The 24,978-nt window shown below is 44.1% G+C and overlaps 1 protein-coding gene across 2 annotated transcripts in view; it reads right to left on the minus strand.

Annotated features, from left to right (window-relative positions):
• SNRK (SNF related kinase) overlaps positions 1-24,978 on the minus strand; it is a 92,582-nt gene that overhangs the window by 65,131 nt on the left and 2,473 nt on the right. For both annotated transcript variants that reach the window (XM_034760865.1, XM_034760864.1), the window contains exons 2-3: positions 22,575-22,717; positions 2,201-2,894 (exon numbers count right to left, since the gene is read on the minus strand). In XM_034760865.1, the coding sequence (XP_034616756.1) occupies positions 2,201-2,789 (589 nt within the window). In that variant the 5' untranslated portion in view covers positions 2,790-2,894; positions 22,575-22,717. The remainder of the gene's footprint in view (positions 1-2,200; positions 2,895-22,574; positions 22,718-24,978) is intronic.

Raw genomic sequence — 24,978 nt, forward strand, 5'->3', positions numbered from 1 at the left:
ATGTGCAGCAAATGCCCCCTTGGTCACAGAGGGCAGTGCAGGGCCAATCCCAGAATCCAATTTACACCTGGATCCTCTGGCAAAGGGAAAGGAGGTCAGGTTGTGTTGCCCATAAATATATTACACATCTCAAAGAATTCTAGTTACTGTGCAAGTAAAGCAACTCTTTGAGTGCTTGTCTATATACATATTCCATTCTTGGTGACTCCCAAGCAGTAACCCGAACTAAGGTGGTGGATGCTTAAAAAGTCTTATCTAGACTCTAAACATCCCTGCCAAAAGCAACATCTGCTCTGAAGGTATGTATAGAATCCCAGGAGGATGCTTTACAAATGTCCATTATGGGACTACTTCTCAAGGAAGCAGCGGAAGTTGCTTGCATTCTAGTGGAATGAGTTCTAATATTAACTGGTGAATCTACTGTTGCTAGTTCACAGCAGAATCCAATAACCCATTTAGATAATGTTTGGAAGTAAACAGTATGGTCTTTCATCCTCTCTGCAAAGGACAATTGCCTTAGGGAGGCCCGGAAGGATTTTGTTTTCTGTAAGTAAAAAGCTACAGCCCTATGATCATTAAGGGTATGTTGTTTAGAGTTCCTGTGATTAGACTGAGGTCTGAGGAAAATGTAGGTAGGTAAGACAGTCTGATTTAAAACAGAAGTCTGACAATATTTTCAGTAAGAAATTAGGATGTGGCCTAAGAAAAACCAGTTCAGAATGGAAAACAGGATAGATGGAGTATGCCTTGAGTTCACCTCTCCCCAATCCTCTTAACTGATGTGATTGCTAGTAGGAAGCTTTTCATGGATAGATATAGAAGAGAATTTACCATGGGCTCAAACAGGGGTCTCATGAGGCCCCCCCAGTGCTACATTAAGAATCCATGTGGGGATTGCCTTCCCTTATAAGTAGAAAAACCCTTAAACCCCTGAGGAATCTGAACATTGTAGGATGGGGAAAAAAAACAATACCCCTGTAGATGAATGGTAAGTGTTAATAGCTGAAATATGCACCCTGACAGAGCTAAGTGAAAACCCAGAGTTCTTTAGAGAGAGCAGATAATCTAACATTGCAGGAACGTACATCTCAGAGGCTGTCAGAGATGATGTTCACACCAAGCCAAAAATCTTCTCCACTTAGTAAGTTTGTCTGAGGGAGTCTTTCCTATTATTTGTTATAATGTTCTGTACATCAGTTGATCATAACCTCTATTTCTGAGATCCATCCAGAAAACTGTGGTGCATTTAAGGGGAAATGTGACTCCTCCAAACAATGAGATTTTGTGTGCCCATCATTAATGGGAACTACTGCCTCACAATGGGGGGCAAAATTTAATCCCAGAGACTTTGACTGCAACATCTTTAAAGCACTGGTACTCAAAGATCCCAGTTGGGAATATGTACAAGTATTAAAGACTTCACAGAACTAAGTGAAACCTATCAAAGAGGTGGTGCCAACAGGCAACTAACTAAACCAAATTTACTGTACTAATATATACACTCTCTCTCTCTTAATAAGGAAAATTTAGATTTAGTGATCATGGACTCTGGGAGCACCGTGTCAAAGCCACAAGAAGTAAGAAGGAACTGAGTGGCAATATGTCCCATGCTGCATGCCCTTGGTGTGGGAGCACAAAGGCCCTCAGGCTGTATGGGAGCACTCAGACACTGCTGGCCAAAAGACTCGGATTTCAAGCAAATGCTCGCCAAGAATGGAATATACACGGGCAACCGCTCAAAAGAAGAACTGCTCATTCTCAAAGTTTACTTCTGTTTGTGTGGCAAGTGATTCTTGTGTGTTTAGATTTGGGGATTTTTGTTTCATTTTTAATTTTACCTTTCTGTTCCCTATGAAAGGAGCTGGATTTTGTTTGAATCACTATATACCAGAAGGCATACTGCATACACCTTACTATTCATATTTTAATCCAGTGCATATATTGCATGGGTTTCCATTTTTATGAGCTTTAAGATAAAAATAAAAGATTTAACAAGCAGTTTGAAAGTTCTTCTTAAATAGGCTAAATATTGTCTCCTTCAGATAAAGCTATTGTAACCTTGACTCAGTGATCTGACCTTTACTATACGACTTCTTGTCTTCCAAGGATGGCATTATTTTGGAAGGGAAAATATCTAACTGGTAACATGCTGAGGTACATAAGTTAATATTACTAGTCAAATTTAAGAAGCGTGACTTACCCACTGCTGGTGCATCATACTCATCCCCAAGTAGAATTTCAGGAGCAGAATATGCTAGAGATCCGCAACTGGTAGTGAGCTTCTTTCCAGGCTGAAATTTGTTGCTGAAGCCAAAGTCAGTCAATTTCACAAGTCCTTGTTTTTCAAAGAAGACAACATTTTCTGGTTTTAAGTCTCTGTGAACTACATGTAGTTTATGGCAGTAAGATATAGCATGAACTATCTGAGCAAAGTATTTCTTAGCCAGGTCCTCATTAAGTCCCTCTTCATGTTTCATGATGTAATCAAACATATCTCCTCCATCACCAAGCTCCAAGATAAGGTAAAGTTTGGTCTGGGTGTCAATCACTTCATACAGACGAACAATATTAGGATGCTGCACTAGTTTCATGCATCTAACTTCTTGGAAAAGATGCCCAGTGGCCAGAGTGTCCAGTTTGGTCTTGTCAATTACTTTCACTGCTACTTTTTCACCTGTAAAGACATGCCGGGCAAGTTTGACCACAGCAAAGTGGCCTCTGCCCAAGGTTTTATCCAAATCATATAGTCCAGCAATTTTTCCATCATACCCTCGTTTGAAGCCTGCCATACTGTTCCTGAAGAAGGACTAATGTTTAAACTGTTTGGAATTGGGATCTTCTCATATAAGCATATTTGTTCCAAATAAGTCATCCATTTTCACTGCCAAACGTATCTAAAACATAGAAAGAGAAACAAGATTACATATATTCACTTGCTCCTTAGTGTAAGCCATTCAAAAATAATTGCAATGTGGGCTTTACAGAATACTTCTGAAGTTATTCAGCAGGTGAGTTCTTCAAAAAGCATGTTTTGCCAAGACCCTAACTAAAGCAATGCACTGCTGACCAGCACCGGTCAGAAAACCATGCTGTCAATGTGTTTGAAGAAAGTGAGTTTCAAAGGCACAATGAGATAAAGAGTAATGGAATTTCAAGAGAATTTTACTCGAAGGGCATTAGAGGAACCTCACGATACCCAAAAACTTCTCTCGAAAACTGGATACCCTTGATGTGCCTTGGATCTGGAAAATATAATGTGTGATTAACACTTCAAGGAAGCTGTAGTTTGGATAAATTAGTTCTTCCACATGACTACAGTATAAACATGGTCAATTATAGAAGCCCTTAAAAGCTGAAGTTCTTGTTAAAACAGGGGAGATAATCAAAAGAATTGAAAGTCATGCCAATAGAACTTCAGAGCACACAATAATTGTTATATGCCAAAAAATGAGGTGAAACACACACATTTCTTGGATCAATGTTCTACTGCAGTGACTTTGAAATATGTTGGGTAACAATTTCCCATTTATCACACCTCAGAATGAGGCACTAGATTTCATTTTCTACCTCATAAATTTAATGATCATTTACCAATAGAACAGCAACATACAAACTATAGCAATTAAAAAATTAAAAGGTTGTGATTAAGTGTTTGATATGTTTATGCACCATAAAAAGGACAATTATTTTTTTTAAATAATTTTTAATCTGACATTGTCACTTGGCTCTCAATTAAAACCTTGCAAGTGAAACAACCCACAGGACAAACTTGAAGCTCAAAAGTAGATGTGCCAACTCCATAGGTTAAAAAAAGTCTGCTCCCCTCTGATAGCTTTCCTTTAGTCACTGGATTTCAGGCACTTCACCCCAAATGTAACTCCAACAGCCAGTTCATTTCACTTTTAAAAACCAAGTGTCCAACTTTAGCGCCATTTAAGTCAATAGTAAAATTCCCTTTTATTGCAATGAAAGTCCCTTTTGTATTTAAAATGTTACTTAGAATTTCAAAAAATTTATTTGGATATTAAAAAGAGCACTACAAAAAACATAGGCATGGGACTGTAAAAGAAACAGGGAAAGTCTTAAAAGGACACAGTCAATAAGGGGACGAAGAGTCTTCTAACCCAGAAAGTCTTCTAACCCAGAAAGTCTGCACTCAATTCCAGAACCCAACACGTCCCACTTCAAAGAACAATTAGCCTACTTCTCGAGAAAGTCATTCACAACACCAGGAATCAACACAAGAAACCCTCTATATCCAAATTCAGTCTATGCTCACAGACAAACAGGAAGTACTGCAAGGAAATGAAGCCATGAAGGAGGCTGCAACCCTAATCCATGCCCTTGTCAGATAGTGAAAATACTGAGAAAGTCTCTGCCCCCTAACTGAGCTCATTAATACCTCTTCTAAAAACAGACCTAACAGTCTTCCTGAACCACATCACAATCTGACTATTAGTTAAGAAATTACTATCCAGTATCTAGCCTTCTATTCTTGAGCAAAGTAACTGAGAAGCTTGCAGAGATCACCTCCAACTCCACCTAGATTCTGCCAATATTCTGGGCCCCATCTAATTAAGCTTTAGGGCTGGATATGGAACAGAGAGATGGTGGCACTGATGAACGAGCTCTTCTTGACCAGAAAAAAGAAACATTTGTACTCCTATAAAAAATCCTGCTCCCTATTTCATATGTGGGCATCGTTAGCAGCTCTGGATCTGAGATGGCTTTCACTGCTCATCTCACATCAAACTCTAAATTGTGATGGGCATATGCTCCTCCACCTCAATAGCCCTCAGATGTGGATTCCTCCTCTCCCTTAATCTGTTCAACATCTATATGAAGCCATTAAGCACATCTATATGAAGACAGTAAACAGCACAACCAGCAACTGAATGAAGAACATAAGAACAGCCATACTGGGTCAGATCAAAGGTCCATCTAGCCCAGTATCCAGTCTTCCAACAGTGGCCAATGCCAGGTGCTCCAGAGGGAATGAACAGAACAGGTAATCCATGCCCTGTCGACCATTCCCAGCTTCTGGCAAACAGAGGCTGCTAACAGGGGAGTTTGAGAGGGAGTTCTCATTGGAGGAGAAGGTACCTGTATTTGCATCTGTCCTGTGTGTTCTTGGGTGTTCTTGTGTGTTTGTTTATAGGGGCCGGCAGGGGCTGGGCGCTGGGACGGACGCCGAGCCCTGAGCAGGGGGCGGGGCTTGGCTGATCAAGGGGCCCATAAAAGCGGCCGCCCAGCCAGGCAGCGGTACAGCTGCGAGCAGCGGCAGCAAACAGGGCGGCTAACAGGGGAGTTTGCAGGGGGAGGTAAGGGGGAGGCAGGAGGGCACGGTGTGGTGTGTGCTCTGAGTCCACAGGTGCTGTGGGCAGGGAGTGAAGCAGGCATGAGCCAAGCAGCAGGAGCAGACAGAATGCAGATGCTGGCATGTGGAAGCTGTGGTATGTATATGGTCCTAGCAGGGGAGCTGGAACACAGGTATGTGTGTATGAAGTGTCGCCTGATAGTGTTACTGGAGGAAAAGATTAAGGGGCTAGAGATGCAGGTAGATACCCTGGTGGAGTTTAGGCGGGGGTTTGAGCAGCTGATGGAGGACAGGCAAGGAGGGGCTGAAGGAGAGTGTCCTGCAGCGCAGGTAGAGGCAGAGGACGGTGAGAGGGGAATGGAAGGGGGAGAACATGGGAGGTGGAAGCATGTGACTGTGAGAAGCAGGCCAAGGAAAAGAAGGGCCAGCGAGGGGGGAATAGAACTCAGGAATAGGTTCGAGTGTTTGGATAGCGAGGTGGAGGGGCAGCAGGTGGCGGCTGAAGTTGGGAGAGTGAGGAAGAAGAGAAGAGCAGCTAGTCCGAGAGAGAGAGGGGAGGAGTTGATGGAGACAGCACCAATTCTGGGCCCCGGGAGGAATCAGGAAGGCGTAAGGGGGAGCATAACGGAAGATAGGAACAGGCACAGGTCAGGACTAGAGGGACTAGAGACTAGATTACTAGATTGCACTGTTACCAGGCGAAGGCAGGTGTATGTAATTGGAGACTCATTACTGAGGAGATTGGACAGGCCTGTGACCAGGGCGGACCCGGAGAACAGAAGGGTGTGCTGTCTACCGGGCGCAAAGATACGCGATGTGGACCTGCGGTTGAAAAGGATCCTAAAAGGAGCAGGTAAGAACCCCTTGATAATCCTTCATGTAGGAACGAATGACACGGCTAGGTTCTCGTTAGAGAGAATCAAGGGAGATTATGCTAGGCTGGGGAAGACGCTCAAGGAGATAGAGGCTCAGATTATCTTTAGTGGGATTCTGCCCGTTCCGAGGGAAGGGCAGCAAAGGGCTGATAGGATTGTGAGAATAAATAGTTGGCTAAGAGAGTGGTGCTATAAGGAGGGCTTTGGGATGTATGGCCACTGGGAGGCTTTCGGGGACAGGCACCTGTTCTCACGGGATGGGCTTCACCTGAGTAGGGAAGGAAATAGACTTCTGGGAGGGAGGCTGGCTCATCTTATCAAAAGAGCTTTAAACTAGGAAGTTTGGGGAGAAGGTTGGGAGATGCACAGTTAAATCTCCACGCCAGATTCCAGTATGGAAAAGGTGAGTAAAATGAGAGGAGACATAGCCGGGGAGATGAGATTGGACATAGGAAGGACAGGGGGGACGGACGCAAGGAGGCCCGCAACTTATAGTGCTACGAATGGGAGACAGGCTAAACGACATACATTAGGGTGTTTATGCACCAATGCCAGAAGCCTAGGTAATAAAATGGAGGAATTGGAGCTCTTGGTCCAAGAGCTGAAACCAGATATCGTAGGAATAACAGAAACGTGGTGGAATGGCAGTCACGACTGGAACACAGGTATGGAGGGGTATGCGCTGTTTAGGAAAGACAGGAACAAAGGTAAAGGTGGGGGGGTGGCATTGTATGTCAATAGTGAAATAAGCTGTAAAGAAATAATAGTTGATGGATTAGATAACACAGAGTCCGTCTGGGCAATACTCACACTGGGTAATAGGACTACTAGAGCCTCTCCGGGGATAGTGCTCGGAGTGTGCTATAGACCGCCGGGATCGACCCAGGATATGGATAAGGAACTATTTAATGTGTTTAGAGAAGTAATTACTAATAGAAACTGTGTAATTATGGGGGACTTTAACTTCCCAGATATAGATTGGGGCACAAACGCTAGTAGTAATAATAGGGCTCAGATGTTCCTAGATGTGCTTGCTGATCAATTCCTTCATCAAGTGGTAGCTGAACCGACGAGGGGGGAGGCCATTTTAGATTTGATTCTGGTAAGTAGTGAGGACCTCGTTGAGGAAGTGGTAGTGGGGGACAATTTGGGCTCCAGTGATCATGAGCTAATTCGGTTCAAAATACATGGGAGGAGTAACAGAATTAAGTCAAAGACTAGGGTTTATAATTTTAAAAAGGCCAATTTTAACAAATTAAGGGGAGTGGTAAGGGAAGTGGATTGGGCAAACGTATTAATGGATCTAAAGGCAGAAGAAGCCTGGGATTACTTCAAGTTAAAGATGCATGAGCTGTCGGAGGCCTGCATTCCAAAAAAGGGAAAAAGATTACAAAGCAGGAGATTTAGACCGAGCTGGATGAGCGACCGACTCAAAGGGGCGATTAGGAAAAAACAGAAAGCGTACAAAGAGTGGAAGAGGGGAGGGATTAGTAAAGAAACTTACCTTAGCGAAGTCAGAGAATGTAGAGATAGAGTGAGAAAGGCCAAAGGCCGTGTAGAGTTGGACCTAGCGAGGGGAATTAAAAGCAATAGTAAGAGGTTTTACAGCCATATAAATAGGAAGAAAGCAAAGAAAGAAGAAGTGGGACCGCTGAAGACTATTGCCGGAGAGGAGATTAAAGACAATCTAGGCATGGCGCAATATCTCAATGAATATTTTGCATCGGTGTTTAATGAGGCCAATGAAGGTATTAGGGATACTAGCACCACTACAGAGGGGCATTCAGGATGGGGGATTACCGTATCCGAGGTAGAAACAAAACTTGAATGCCTTAATGGGGCTAAGTCGGGAGGACCGGACGATCTTCATCCGAGAATATTGAAGGAATTGGCGCGGGAAATAGCAGGCCCATTAGCGATAATATTTAATGAATCTGTAAACTCGGGGGTGGTCCCGTTAGACTGGAGAATAGCTAATGTGGTTCCTATTTTCAAGAAAGGGAAAAAAAAGTGATCCGGGTAACTACAGGCCTGTTAGTTTAACATCTGTAGTGTGCAAGGTGTTAGAGAAAATTCTGAAAGAGAAACTAGTTGAGGACCTGGAGGTTAGTGGCAATTGCGATAAATTACAACATGGTTTTTCGAAGGGCAGATCGTGCCAAACGAATCTGATCTCCTTCTTTGAGAAAGTAACGGATTTATTAGATAAGGGAAATGCGGTGGACCTAATATACCTGGATTTCAGTAAAGCATTTGATACTGTACCCCATGAGGAATTATTGGTTAAACTTAAAAACATGGGGATCGATATGAAAATCCAGAGGTGGATAAGGAATTGGTTAATGGGGAGAATGCAGCGGGTCGTATTAAAGGGTGAACTGTCGGGTTGGAGGGAGGTTACTAGTGGAGTGCCTCAAGGTTCGGTTTTGGGACCCATTTTATTTAATCTATTTATAACTGACCTTGGAACCGATTGCAGGAGTGGGCTGATAAAGTTTGCGGATGATACGAAGGTGGGAGGCGTTGTAAATTCGGAGGAGGATAGGGATATCCTGCAGGGAGACTTGAACGAGCTTGTGAATTGGAGTATCAGGAATAGGATGAAATTTAATAGTAAAAAGTGTAAGGTGATGCATTTGGGGATGACTAATAAAAATTTTAGTTACAAGATGGGGACGCATTGGTTAGAAGTAACGGAAGAGGAGAAGGACCTAGGGGTCCTAGTAGACCGCAGGATGACTATGAGTCGACAATGCGACGTGGCGGTGAAAAAAGCCAATGCTGTCTTGGGATGCATTAGGCGAGGTATATCTAGTAGGGATAAGGAGGTCCTGCTTCCGTTGTACAAGGCGCTGGTGAGACCTCATTTGGAGTACTGTGTGCAGTTCTGGTCTCCCATGTTTAAAAAAGATGAACTCAAACTGGAACGGGTGCAGAGAAGGGCCACTAGGATGATCAGAGGAATGGAAAACCTGTCGTATGAAAAGAGACTAGAGGAGCTTGGGTTGTTTAGTCTGACAAAGCGAAGGCTGAGGGGGGATATGATTGCTATCTTTAAATATATTAGAGGGATTAATACGAGGGAGGGAGAAGAATTATTCCAGCTTAGTACTAATGTGGATACGAGAACGAATGGATATAAACTGGCCGTGGGGAGGTTCAGGCTTGAAATTAGACGAAGGTTTCTGACCGTCAGAGGGGTGAAATATTGGAACGGCCTTCCGAGGGAAACGGTGGGGGCGACGGACCTGTCTGGTTTTAAGATTAAGTTAGATAAATTTATGGAGGGAATGGTTTAATGGTAAAACATAGTAGTCAAGGAAAACCAAGAAATGGTAGGTAAATTGTATAATGGCTGACAGGGGTCAGGCTGGAGACTCTTGCCTATATGCTCGGGGTCTTACTGATCGCCATATTTGGGGTCGGGAAGGAATTTTCCTCCAGGGCAGATTGGCTGAGCCTCTGGAGGTTTTTCGCCTTCCTCCGCAGCATGGGGCAGGGATCTCTAGCAGGAGGGTTTCTGCCGATTGAAGTCACCTAAAACAGGATTGGGGACTTCAACAGCAGAGTCCAGGGAAGGGGTAGGGACGGTTTTATGGCCTGCAGCATGCAGGGGGTCAGACCAGATGATCATAATGGTCCCTTCTGACCTTAAAGTCTATGAGTCTATGAGGCTAGGGACACCATCCCTGCCCATCCTGGCCAATAGCCATTGATGGACCTATCCTCCATGAATTTATCTAGTTCTTTTTTGAACCCTGTTATAGTCTTGACTTTCACAACATCCTCTGGCAAGGAGTTCCAAAGATTGACTGTGCTTTGTGTGGAAAAAAATACTTCCTTTTGTTTGTTTTAAACCTGCTGCCTATTAATTTAATTTGGTGGCCCCTAGTTCTTGTGTTAGAGCAGCTATCGGAAGCTAAATCCTAGAAAGACTAAAGCTATGCTTACAAGAAGAATGAAGCATGGTAAAGAACTCACCACCACTGCTTGTGTATATGCAAATAGCCTATAGCCATAAAAAAAAATGTAATTTCTAAATACATTTGACAAGAATTGTGTGCCTCCTATCTAATTTGAACTTACCCACAGTGAACTTTTTATTCCTTCATGTCTAGGATTGAAACTGATTACCTTAAATTTAAAAAAAGGCATAAAAAAAAAAAAAAAAAAGCTAAAATTGGTTCAGAACATAGCAGCCTAACTGCTCAGCAACACAGCCTGCCAAAGCACATTACCCCAGTGCTCCACTCTTTTTGCTGGCTTCCTATGAAACAGCAAAAGACTCAAGGTTTTGGTTATCCTCCCCCAAAGCCTCTATGCGACTGGCTCACATCATCTGACCACCTCACTCAGTGATCATCACCTCAAGCTACATTCCACTAGTAATGTCAAATTCTGGAATGTGCCTCGTGTGCATGGGAAATACATTTCTTGGTGATTGGCCCATAAAACTAGATCTTTGTACTGCATGAGGTAAAGCTAACCTTGAGGTCAAAAATCCAAAATCCATTTTGACCTATCAACAACAACAAAAATCCAAAAAAGTCCATTCTCTGCACACTGGAGGAGAAAGGGAAGTTTATATATACACATTAAACACACACACAGTTTAATTCTGTCAAATGCTCAGAACACAAAGATGCGACATGGTAAAAACCTAGGCAGACATTGAGATAAGACAAAAGTGAGACTTAAATCAACTATTACTACTGAATTTAAGATTACTATAACAAACACTGGGAAAAAATAGGGAAACTGACTATATTCCAAGGTTCTGAAAATGTACAAAGTGAACAAATAGGAAGAGAGATTTTCCCCTAATCTCTGTGCATCTCACTAACAGCAACAGAGAAAGAAAAGAGAATGATTTCCACAAAACCATTGGCAAAAGGGCTCAAGACCAAATGTAGTACCTGTAACTTTTCACTCTTGTAAAATCTGATTACAAGATGACAGTTTCTCTTTAAAACTTCAACCTGTCACAAAAAGCTTTTGATCAAAAGTCAGCTATGCCTTAGTTATTGAGAAATATTCAAAAGACAGCACAATCAATGGGACAAATGTTCACAAAAAGGGAAAAAAATAGGGTCAGAGCAAGGGGAAGATAAAAATGGTTACTCACCTTCTTAGAACTGTTGTTCTTCAAGAGGTGTTGTTCATGTCCATTCCAATCAAGTGTGTGTGCGCGCGCTTGTGCACGATGGCTGGAAGATTTTTCCCTTAGCAGCATCCGTCGGGTCGGCTTGGGCACCCCTTGGAGTCTCGCCCTCATGATGTCTAATGTATAGCCCTGCCGACCCGCCACCCCTTCAGTTCCTTTTTGCCCGCTACTCCAATAGAGGGGTAGGAGGGTGGGTATTGGAATGGACATGAACACCACACCTCAAAGAACAACAGTTCCGAGAAAGTGAGTAACGTTTTTTTCTTCTTCAAGTGCTTGTTCATGTCAATTCCAATCAGGAGACTCCCAAGCAAATTTAGGAGGTAGGGTCGGAGCTGTCCACCGACTAGAGTACTGCTCTACCAAAGGCCGCATCATCTCTGGCCTACCTAGTAATTGCATAGTGTGTGGCGAAAGTGTGTATCGATTAGCACGTTGCTACCCTGAAAATTTCTTGGGTGGGGACTTGAGCCAGGAAAGCTGTTGATGAAGCTTGCACCCTTGTACAATGCACCGTTATCGGGGGAGCTGGGATCCCTGCTAGATCGTAGCACTTGGTAATGCAAGCCACAATCCATGATGAAATATGCTGTGTTGAAACAGGCTGGCCCTTCATCCTGTTCGCTACTGCGACAAAGAGTTGTACCGACTTCCTGAATGGTTTCATCCTTTCGATGTAAAAGGCCAGGACACTGCGGATGTCAAGAGTGCGGAGCCTCTGCTCCCTGCTACTCACATGAGGCTTGGGGTAGAAAACCGGAAGGAAAATGTCCTGGTTGATGTGGAACTGCAATACCACCTTCGGGAGGAAGGCCGGATGGGGCCTGAGCTAAATCTTGTCCTTAAAAAACATGGTGTAGGGCGGCTCGGACATTAGAGCCCTGAGCTTAGACACCCTCCAGGCTCAAGTTATTGCCACCAGGAACGTGACCTTGTAGGAGAGGTATAGCAAGGAGCATGTTGCTAGAGGCTCAAAGGGATGCCCCATGAGCCTAAAGAGGACCAAGTTAAGGGCCCAAGCAGAAACTGGTTGGCGGACGTGCAGGTACAACCTATCGAGGCCCTTCAGGACGTGACAGACCAGTGGGTTAGCGAAAACCGAGCGGCCCTGTACCCCTGGGTGGAAAGCCAAGATGGCAGCTAGATGTACTCTTATGGAAGACAAGGAGAAACCTTCTTGCTTTAGGTGGAAAAGGTAATCCAAAATCTGGGGCACTCAGGCTAGCACTGGGGAAAAGTTGCGCTGAACTGACCAGATTGAAAATCTCTTCTACTTCGCCAGGTATGCGGCCCTAGTGGAGGGTTTCCTACTACTCAAGAGACCCTGTCTGACTTGTTCTGAACAAGAAAGCTCGAACATAGTCAGCCATGGAGCCTCCAGGCTGTGAGATGCAGCGACTGCAGGTTCGGGTGCTGGAGTCTCCCACAATCATGCATGAGGTGGTCGGGGAAGAGCAGCAGGGTAATCAGGGGTCTGACTGATAAGTCTAGGAGAGACATGTACCAATGCTGGTGAGGCCAGGCTGGTGCTATGAGAATGATCTGAGCCCGGTCTCTGCTGATCTTAAGTAGGATCTTGTGGACGAGCGGTATGGGTGGGAAGGCGTACAAAAGCGGTCCCCCATAATGGAGGAGGAACACATCCGCTGTGCTGCCCAGACTGATTCTGGAAGAAGCAGAACTGCTGACACTTCCTGTTGCATCGTGTGGCGAAGAGGTCGATCAGGGGACAGCCCCACCTCTGGAAGAGCGAAGATGCGACGTCCGGGCGAATGGACCACTCGTGGCTGCGAAAAGATCTGCTGAGGCAGTTCGCCAGCTCATTCTGGACCCCTCGAAGGTACGACTCCTTTAGATCAACTGAGTGCTCTATACAGAAGTCCTATAACTTGAGGGCTTCCTGGCATAGGGGAGAGAAGCGTGCACTCCCATTTGTTGATACAGAACATTGCGGTTGTACTGTCGGCCACAACCGATACACACTGGCTTGCTAGATACGGGCGGAATGACTGACACGCTAGGCATGACACTCCCTGAGCTCCCTAACATTGATATGAAGACTGAGATCTGTCTGTGACCAGAGGCCCTGTGTCCTGTGGTCCCCCAGATGAGCTCCCCACCCCAAGTCTGACGCGTCCATCACTAGCATCAGGGATGGTTGTTGGGCAGCGAAGGGGACTCCTGAGCACACCTGCTGAGCGTCCGTCCACCACAGCAGCAAGTCAAGGATAAGGCGAGGCAGGGTCACAGTCCTGTCCAAGCTGTCCCTGGCAGGTCTGTACACTGACTCAAGCTACGACTGAAGCGGCCGAAGCCTGAGTCTGGTGTGCCAAACCACGTACGTACAGGCCGCCATGTGGCTGAGAAGTTTGAGACAATTTCTTGAGGTGGTGGTGGGGAAGTGCTTGAGTCCCTGGATCATGGCGTCGAGGGCCTGGAATCTTGCCTGTGGGAGGAATGCTCTGGCTTGGGTTGAGTCCAGAACCAACCCTATGAACTCTATCCTCTGGACCGGGGACAGAGTCGATTTTGTTTCATTCAGTGGGAGGCCTAGATTCTTGAAAGTGGCTCTGATGAATGCCACCTGAGCTTCCAGCTGAGCCCTGGATCGGCCTCTGATCAGCCAGTCAGCGAGGTATGGGAACACCTGTATCTGATGTTTCCACAGAAAGGCGGCGATGACTGCCATGCACTTGAAGACTCGAGGTGCTGCTGACAGGCTGAAAGGGAGGACAGTAATTGGTAATGGGAACCATTGACCACAAACCTGAGGAACTTTCTGTGGTTGTGCTCAATCGCTATGTGAAAATACGCATCTTTCAAGTCGAGGACAGCATACCAGTCTGCTGGATCCAGTGAAGGGATAACGGGGGTCAGGGAGACCATGCGGAACCTGAGTTTCCTCACAAACTTGTTGAGGTTGCACAGGTCGAGGATAGGCCTTAGGCCTTCGGTATTAAGAAATAGCGGGAATAGAAACCCTCACCCCTGTGTTCCAATGGAATCTCCTCCACCGCCCTTAGTGCTAAGAGCGACTGCACCTCCTGAATGAGAAGTTACTCGTGAGAAGGGTCCCTGAAGAGGGACGGGGAAATAGGGTGGAAGGGCACAGAACTGGATGGAATATCCCCTCTCTACCATGCGAAGCACCCAGCAGTCCGAAGTTATACGGGACCATGCACGGTAGAAAGGGGATAGTCAGGAGGAAAAGGTAAGGAGGGGTGAATCCAGTCTCTGGTCTGGTGCGCCATCCTCGACTGCACCTTCAAAAAGCCAGTTTATGGCCAGAGGGCAGTTTTGCCTGGCCTTGATTAGCGGAGGGATGTTGCCTTCTCCTACCACTCCGGTTCCTCCTCCTAGAGTTGTCCTGGCGGTTCTGCTGCTGCAAACTTTGAGGAGGTTGTGGGTGGAAGTGTCTCTGCTGTGTGGCAGGGGTATGCAAACCCAAGCATGTAAGGGTGGCTCGGGAATCTTTTAGGCTGTGGAGCAGTTTGTCCATCTTCTCTGAAAACAGAGTCTCACCCTCAAACGGGAGGTCCTGAATTGTTTGTTGGACTTCGTAGGGTAACCCTGAGACTTGCAACCAGGCCCCCCCGCCGCATAGCCACCCCTGTTGCCATGACTCTTGTGGCAGCATCTAAGGCTGCCTGCAGTGAAGAATGGGAGACTAAATTTCTCTTCTTCCACCAAAGCGGTGAACTCTGACCGAGAGTCCGAAGGGACAAGCTCTGTGAACTAAGCCATGGAAGCACAGGTATTATAAGAGTACAGAGTACCAGCTCACAATGACCTGCTGGTTCACAATAAAGAGTTGTAAACCACCAGTGGAATAGATTTTTCTGCCCACGAGGTCCAAGTGTTTAGTTTTGGGGAAGGAACTTGGAAACCTTTTCTCTCCCGCTGGTTAGCCGCATCGAGGACCAGCGAGTCCAACAGCGGATGGGAGTAGAGATACTCAAAGCCTCTGGAAGGGACGAAATACCAGCGCTCATTGCGTTTGGCAGTGGGTGGCAGGGAGTCTGCCATAGAGTCCTGGTGGTGTCCACCACCATTTTTATGAGGGGTAACGCTACCCGTGAAGGCCCCAAGGGTACTAGGATGTCCACCATGGGATCCGTGTCCTCAACCACCTCCTCGGCCTTGATGCCCAAACTTTGGGCAGCCCTGCGGAGCAACTGCTGTACAACTCTATTGTCCTCTAACGCAGGAGCTATGGACGTCCCTGCCATGCTTCGTCCGGCGACGAGGAGAAGGAAGCGTGTGCCGGTGGTGGAAGCTCACTGCCATCTGCCCCGGATGGGTCATGTGACTCCCAGGGCAGTGTTGGAGGAGGTGGTGCCGGGGCCGGAGGCGGTGCCGGGGCCGGAGGCGTCGTAGTCAATGTCAGCATCAGTCTCACGGGAGGGAGCTGCATTGGCACGCTCACAGGAACTGCCGGGTTCCGGAGGCCAGGTGCCAACATCAGCACCTGAGCTGTAGGTGCCTGCATCAAGGTCGACATCAACAATGGTGCAGGCGTGGGAGATGGATGTGTCGCCGTCGCGAAGGCCGGTGCCTAAGTCAGAGTCAAGCACGGTGACGGAGTCGACAACGGGCCCAGAGGCAAAGGCGTCAGGACTATAGGTGCCAGGTGCATATGCATATGCACAGCGGAAGGCGGCAGCGTGTAGGTGCTGGTGGACAAGGCAAAGGGGAGCGCTTCAACATCATAGCCAGCTTTCCCTTAGAGTGCACCGGAGGACGGGGGCTCCGTCGGCGCTGAGGGTTCCTCCCTGGCAGGCGAGAACGGTGCCATCAGGTGGATGAGATCTCTGGAGACCTGGTACGGTTCCAGCGTGGACGGGAGCTGCTGATGCTGTTTAGGCGCCAGAGATCGAGGTGGGGCCAGACTCGACTGCCTCACCTGGACAGGAGTCGACAGGGCCCCAGAAGGAGACGCCAAGGAGTGGCCCACCTGGGGTCGCACTTCTCGACGCTTAGCCAGAGGAGAACAGTCGTCTGGCTTTTTCTTCTTTTGAGGCACCGGCAAGTGGAAGCAGTGCCTACTACCAGACTAGCCCCGTGAGGAGCTGTGTCGGTGCCGAGCGTCCCTGGGGAAGTCCTTCCTCGGCGCCTTCGGCACTCCATATCGAGGAAGACGACGTAGGGGTTGGGTCTCTCGAGCCCGGGTCGGAATGGGGGCGTAAGGCTGCCTCCATGAGGATCACCTTTAGCCGCTGTTCCATTTCTTTAAGTGTTCTTGGGTGGAACTTGCGGCAGACCTTGCAACAATCTTTTTGATGGGTCTCCCCCAGGCACTTAAGACACAATGAGTGCAGATCACTCTTAGGCATACGCTTGGCGCAAGCCACACAGTTCTTAAATCCTGGGGACCGCAGCATGCCACGGTGCCGGGGCCGGATTGGGAGGGGGGGAACCCCTCCCCCCCACCTACTATATTATACTAAACTTTAACTGGAGTACTACCAACAACTAACTAATTATATATAATTTGGCTTCCTCAACCACGGAATGCTACTCAAGGAAGGACTGCTAGGCAGAGATGGCGTTTACCTTTCAAGGAGGGGAAAGACCCTATTTGGACACAGACTGGCTAACCTAGTGAGGAGGGCTTTAAACTAGGTTCGATGGGGACAGGTGAGCAAAGCCCACAGGTAAGTGGGGAACATGGAGACCTGGGAGATGGGTCGGAAACAAGAGGGAGCGTGGGCTATAATGGCAGAGAGAAAGGAGGGTCAGGGCAAAAGTGGGAGGCAAGATCAAACCAGTATCTTAGATGCTTATATACAAATGCGAGAAATATGGGTAATAAGCAGGAAGAACTGGAAGTGCTAATAAATAAATACAACTATGACATTGTTGGCATCATTGAAACTTGGTGGGATAATACACGATTGGAATGTTGGTGTGGATGGGTACAGCTTGCTCAGGAAAGATAGACGGGGAAAAGGGGAGGAGGTGTTGCCTTATATATTAAAAATGTACACACTTGGACTGAGGTGGAGATGGACATAGGAGACGGAAGGGTTGAGAGTCTCTGGGTTAGGCTAAAAGGGAGAAAAACAAGGGTGATGTCATGCTAGGAGTCTACTACAAGCCACCTAATCAGGTGGAAGAGGTGGATGAGGCTTTTTTTAAACAACTAACAAAATCATCCAAAGTCCAAGATTTGGTGGTGATGGGGGACTTCAACTATCCAAATATAAGTTGGGAAAAAAACACAGCGGGGCACAGACTATCCAATAAATTCTTGGACTGCATTGCAGACAACTTTTTATTTCAGAAGGTTGAAAAAAGCTACTAGGGGGAAAGCTGTTCTAGACTTGATTTTAACAAATAGGGAGGAACTCATTGAGAATTTGAAAGTAGAAGGCAGCTTGGGTGAAAAGTGATCATGAAATCATAGAGTTTGCAATTCTAAGGAAGGGTAGAAGGGAGTACAGCAAATAGAGACAATGGATTTCAGGAAGGTGGATTTTGGTAAGCTCAGAGAGCTGATAGGTAAGGTCCCATGGAAATCAAGACTGAGGGGAAAAACAACTGAGGAGAGTTGGCAGTTTTTCAAAGGGACACTATTAAGGGCCCAAAAGCAAGCTATTCTGCTGGTTAGGAAAGACCACCTTGGCTTAACCATGAGATCTTGTATGATCTAAAAAATAAAAAGGAGTCATATAAAAAATGGAAACTAGGATAGATTACAAAGGAAGAATATAGGCAAACAACACAGGAATGAAGGGGCAAGATTAGAAAGGCAAAGGCACAAAATGAGCTCAAATTAGCTACAGGAATAAAGGGAAACAAGAAGACTTTTTATCAATACATTAGAAGCAAGAGGAAGACCAAAGACAGGGTAGGCCCACTGCTCAGTGAAGAGGGAGAAACAGTAACAGGAAACTTGGAAATGGCAGAGATGCTTAATGACTTCTTTGTTTCGGTCTTCACCGAGAAGTTTGAAGGAATGCCTAACATAGTGAATGCTAATGGGAAGGGGGTAGGTTTAGCAGATAAAATAAAAAAAGAACAAGTTAAAAATTACTTAGAAAAGTTAGATGCCTGCAAGTCACCAGGGCCTGATTAAATGCATCCTAGAATACTCAAGGAGCTAATAGAGGAGGTATCTGAGCCTCTAGCTATTATCTTTGGAAAATCATGGGAGACAGGAGAGATTCCAGAAGACTGGAAAAGGGCAAATATAGTGCCCATCTAGGAAAAGGGAAATAAAAACAACCCAGGAAACTACAGACCAGTTAGTTTAACTTCTGTGCCAGGGAAGATAATGGAGGAAGTAATTAAGGAAATCATCTGCAAACACTTGGAAGGTGGTAAGGTGATAGGGAATAGCCAGCATGGATTTGTAAAGAACAAATCGTGTCAAACCAATCTGATAGCTTTCTTTGATAGGATAACGAGTCTTATGAATAAGGGAGAAGCTGTGGATGTGGTATACCTAGACTTTAGTAAGGCATTTGATACAGTCTCGCAGGATATTCTTATTGATAAACTAGGCAAATACAATTTAGATGGGGCTACTATAAGGTGGGTGCATAACTGGCTGGATAACCACACTCAGAGTTGTTATTAATGGTTCCCAATCCTGCTGGAAAGGCATAACGAGTGGGGTTCCGCAGGGGTCTGTTTTGGGACCGGCTCTGTTCAATATCTTCATTAACGACTTAGATATTGGCATAGAAAGTACGCTTATTAAGTTTGCAGATGATACCAAACTGGGAGGGATTGCAGCTGCTTTGGAGGACAGGGTCATAATTCAAAATGATCTGGACAAATTGGAGAAATGGTCTGAGGTAAACAGGATGAAGTTTAACAAAGACAAATGCAAAGTGCTCCACTTAGGAAGGAAAAATCAGTTTCACACATACAGAATGGGAAGAGACTGTCTAGAAAGGAGTACAGCAGAAAGGGATCTAGTGGACCACAAGCTAAATATGATGTGTAATGCTGTTGCACAAAAAGCAAAGATGATTCTGGGATGGATTAACAGGTGTGTTGTGAGCAAGACACGAGAAGTCATTCTTCCGCTCTACTCTGCTCTGGTTAGGCCTCAACTGGAGTATTGTGTCCAGTTCTGGGCACCGCATTTCAAGAAAGATGTGGAGAAATTGGAGAGGGTCCAGAGAGGAGCAACAAGAATGATTAAAGGTCTTGAGAACATGACCTATGAAGGAAGGCTGAAAGAATTGGGTTCGTTTAGTTTGGGGAAAAAAAGGCTGAGAGGGGACATGATAGCAGTTTTCAGGTATCTAAAAGGGCGTCATAAGGAGGAGGGAGAAAACTTGTTCACCTTAGCCTCTAAGGATAGAACAAGAGGCAATGGGCTTAGGCTGCAGCGGGGGAGGTTTGGGTTGGACATTAGGAAAAAGTTCCTAACTATCAGGGGGGTTTGACACTAGAGTGGATTGCCTAGGGAGGTTGTGGAATCTCCATCTCTGGAGATATTTAAGAGCAGGTTAGATAAATGTCTATCAGGGATGGTCTAGACAGAATTTGGTCCTGCCATGAGGGCAGGGGACTGGACTCGATGACCTCTCAAGGTCCCTTCCAGTCCTAGAATCTATATATACATGGAATAACAAAGAAACTTGCTGAGCAAGAGCCAAGGGAAGTTCCAGCCACCATCACTGGAGGTAAGAAGGAACTGAAGGGGCGGCAGGTCAGCAGGGCTATATATTAGGCGCCATGAGGGCACAACTCCAGGGGGTGCCCAGGCCGACCCGACGGATGCTGCTAAGGGAAAAATCTTCTGGCCATCGATTGGAATCGACATGAACAAGCACTCGAAGAAGAACAAAGACTTTCCATATTAATGCTGCATTTTTGTTTCCCATTTTTACACAACAGGTAAGCTAGAACTGAGTTGCAAATCCAGCAATAGATTCCCCCAAAATTGTGAACTTAATCTAAAGTCATGCATTCCTAACTGATGGCAACCTTTTTAATCTATGTTTTTAAACTAAGTCTTAGAAAATTGAAACATAGGACATCAACCGTAAACTTAACAAGGTTTGAGAGGAAAAGAAAAGTATTCATTAGTAGCCAACAAGCACACAATTATTTATTCTAATACAGAAATATCACCAAAATTTCAAGTATTCTAAGCTTGAAAAATTCAATTACTATTCTTTCATTAATGCTTATAAAGAGCACTCGAATGGGACTCAGGAGATCTCCATTCTATTCTCAGCTCTACCACTTGCCTGCTGGGTGACCTTGGCCAAGTCACTTCACCACTGTATGCCTCAGTTTCTCCATCTGTAAAATGGGGATGAGACTTAACTCCTTTGTAAAGTGCTTTGTTATCTGCTAATGGAAAGCATTATCCATTTCCATTAAGTCTTATTTTCTGTACTTAACTGGGACACAAAATATATACTTGGTCAAAACATGGCTTTCAAGATAGCTCAAGATAAAATATGACTTACGTTTATTTGGTTAAAGTGGTATAAATGCAAAGCTAATGTTTAATTATGAGGGATTTTTTGCTGAACAAAAACCAATTTTGACTGGAAATAGAGAGGACTGTCAAACATATCATCCAATAGATGTTCCTGATTGCAAGTGTTTTTGAAAAACTGGAGAACCATCCTGCAGGTTCTGTTATGTATTTAGTTTTTTTATTTCAGTCTAAAAGTAACAGCATTAGAAGGTATTTTTCAGTGGGTAAAAGGGATGGAAATAAAGGTCTCTCTGATATAGAGGGTTCAGGAAGACCACTATGTGTAGCATATATCATATATCAATGGGGCACAAAGATGGAAGATTAAATAGAGATTTTTAGCCAATTGATTGAAACACTCTTTCACCTTTGGCCATTGAAATGGCCAACTCCATCCCAAAAGTGGCTTCCCTCAGGTACTGTAAGAAATAACGGGTGAAATCTGATTCAAAAGTCAACCACAGGGAACTAAATCAGATTAGATGTAACAACGGAAGTGTCCAACTCTTCATGATCTCACTGATCACCAATATATTTTGAATAGCACATGGAATCAACAGAGGAAGGGGCACATCAGTTAATATCATTGCTACCCAGCCCCCTTTATACAAATGGTTTGGGAAGAGAATTCCAAGTACCAAAGCTAGGCACGTGATGTGCTGTAGTCTTATATTTAAACAGCAAAGAATGAAAATTCTGCAAGTCTCAGAATTGTTAGGTTCTTTCCTAGTCAAGCACCACCACTGTATTTCACTGGTCACCCAATCTAGAAAACATTAAGGTTTGATATCTTATGGACCACCACAGCTAGAAACAAATGTCATACCACCAATGGAAAGCTGGGAATCTCAACTTCCAGCAGTTTACATCCTTCATTTATACGCCCTGTGTGTGGTGAAAAAGTTAACCAGAAAATACCCACGATTCTGATCATAATTTGTTCTCCAACCACACCTTCAATTTTGACAGATTTATCACAGACTTTTATAGTGAAGGGTTGGAAAGCTTTCCAAAAAAATAAAGCATTAATGGTGTAAACTGCTAACATCTAACACTACCTCTTAAGATAGTAATTGCAAAAGTAACAGAGCAGGGGAGAAAGCAAAACGGTAGTCAGGATGACGTAATTATAAAGGTCCATTATTTTGTGAATAGGCAGACCTAGAAATTCTTAGTTATAAAGTTTCTTAAGTTATATCAAATCTTCATAGTACTAAAATAAATCCATTTTGATAGTTCACATACTCAAACATATTTTTAAGCATGCCATAATACTCACTAGAGCAGCAAACAACTTCTCCCCTAGCACAACAAACCCACAGTAGACCTCAGCTACCCATAATCCAACCAACAATTAATTGACAACAATTCATCCACAAAGAAAAAGCAAATCTAAGAAGCAGCCCAGAAACCAAGCATTTTGGTCAGTCTTTCCTGAATCCAGAAATAAAACCATATAATCTTCTCAAGCCAAGATTTGTTTTGAAGATTAATTGGCATTATCCAAGTATTTTCCCCTAAACTTCAGAATTATAAATCCCTCAATATCTTCCCTCTTCATCCTCCCCAGCCATCATTTTATAATAACTGTTTGGAAGCTTGAAATGATGTACTACTCTGATGAAAGTCTACCCTTCTGCAACATGCATATCCTTTATTATTGTAGGTCTGGTCATGAATGGCAGCACAAACATTTATTTTGAGAAAGTTAATTGCAAGGATTTTGTAACAGAAGGAAAAGACTGATCAAATTTGGGTTCCACCAACCTTGACAGTGCCCCTTTCAGAGATATCATCTGGGTTTGTTCTTTGTTCATGAAGTCTCAGACTTTCTTCATCCTTTCCAAATGTCTAATGATATTTCCATATCAGGTACTGATGCCAGTTTTGCATTCTTTTTTCCCTCGCTCCTAGGTAAACAGAGATTTAAAAAAAAAAAAAAAAACATTATTTCCCTCCACTGGAAGGCTAGCAAATATTTGTTGAATATACAAAGATAAAAGATACTAATACTTAAGACTTCAAAACATTTTAACAGATGTTCAGCTGATACTTTGGATCAATTTTTTTTAAAAAATCAAATGAGATTAATCCATTATTGTAAGCACACTCAGACAAAAGTAACATTAATAAACAAGCACAAATCAAGATTTTTTTTTACCCACATGGACTGAGGTAGAAGTGTTAAATGCTGTTCCATGTCTGAATACGGAGACAAGTACGTATAAAACCTATTGTAAACCACATCACCTCTTAAAGTAAGATTTCCACGGTATGCTTGTGAACTAAATCCTAGAGCATCACTGGTTTAATAAATGTCTGATACCATAAATGTTCAGAATACCAACTTGGCTTGGACACATATGCCTTTATAATACTGGAACCTTCCCACTGAGACCGGTAGCCAAAAACTGCTTTTCCTTAAAGTTCAATAACACTGTTCTTCCCCACCCAGTTACTCAGCTTCTATACTACACCTTCATTACTAACATCTTAAGTTACTTAAGAATTGGCAGAAAACTGAAATTTATCATTCCTTAATATATATGAACTGCAGCCATAAAATCCTGAGCTGTAATCTTATATCTCAAGATAAACGTGGTTATGCCTGGTCACTAATGGGATGTGAGACTGCTGAAGAAATCACAGGATGATGCAGGAGTCATGTTCGTGAATCAATAAATAGAAACTTTTCCATACAACTTCATATAATACCAGTGCCCCATCATGGTAATAGCATTCACTGTGAAGTTGAGAGATGCAGTCTAAGATGAAAGAGAGATCTTGTCTATTAGTGATTAGTAAAGACTGCATGTCACCTTCTTTTTGCAACAGGATTCTCAACCCTATCATCCTGGCCAGATTTCTGTGTGGATGTCTACATTCTGACTTAGCTGTATTCTCTGAAATTTCAACTGAATACACAAATTTTCACATGCTTGAGATGCTGTGTACTACTGTCATGTGCTCTTTAAACAGCAGCTACTTTACACTACAGATGTGGTTGCATTTCAATGTCAATTACATTTCAGAAGTAATTTGGAAAGGCTCTAGAAATGTAACATACTAGTGCACCACCACTTAAGTTGTTAACTTATCTTATAGTATTTATTTATTTGCTGCACACAGTAAGTTCAGCTCTGTACAGAATATACAGAAGGACATGTCCCTGCCCCCCGGAACTTACCCTCTAAAATAACACAAGCCACCTGCTGATTGGATACGCAGCAGTACAGCAAAAAAGTTTTTAAATTAATTATTATAATAATAATGCCATAATAATCCGGGAATTCCTTGGAGTGAGGGACAGTTGGGGGTATTACTGGCAAGTGTCATGGAAGAAGTGCGTTTTGAGGACATATATGAAAGAGAGGAAGCTTGCTGCACCATGACAGCAAGGATATACTAGTCATAAGGGATAGCATAGAAAGAGAGGCAAGAAAGCAAGAAGGATGAAGAGAAAGTGGTCAGACACAAGGTGTTGGAAGAGTGAAGAGAGCAAGATTCAAATGAAGATGTAGACTGGAGAAGGGCTGTTTAAACCTGATTCAGAAGGCAGGAAGTTAGAGGGATCTGAAAAGAAGATGAGGTGGTCAGAGCAGTGTGTGAGAAAGATTCTCTTTGTAACATTATGAATAGACTGGAGAGAAAGGTGAGGATTAGAGGTTTCAGTATAATAAATGTACACATCCAGCTTAAAAATGATGTACCAATATGTCTTCACATTGCATTCACTTCAGTTACCAGAATTTAAACTATTTGATATACTGCACAACCAGACAAAAAAGAAAGCATTAAGTCACCTACACTGGGCACACTTAAAAAGTTCACTTCAGTTCTAACAGCATTGAAATATAAGGCATATCACTAAGACTGAAATGTAATTTATGTCACCCACCATACTAAGGAAATAAATTGGGTCTGTACTTTTTTTTTTTTAAGCTTCTTTATGTTATACAAAGAATACAGGTAGGGTGTGGGGGTTGTTTGTTTTAAGATTTCCAGCTTTTTATTACCTTAAATACATCTGAAATGTCAAATCTGGTCTTCTCTGGCTTTGTTCACAGCTCTGAGGACTCATATGTTACTGCATAGTATTTTAATGTTTGATCTGTTTCAAGTCCTACAAGAACTAACAGTCATTGCTACTCACTACAATCAATTGACTCCT

The sequence above is a fragment of the Trachemys scripta genome, chromosome 2 (assembly GCF_013100865.1).
Source record: "Trachemys scripta elegans isolate TJP31775 chromosome 2, CAS_Tse_1.0, whole genome shotgun sequence".
Classification (NCBI taxonomy): Eukaryota; Metazoa; Chordata; order Testudines; family Emydidae; genus Trachemys; species Trachemys scripta.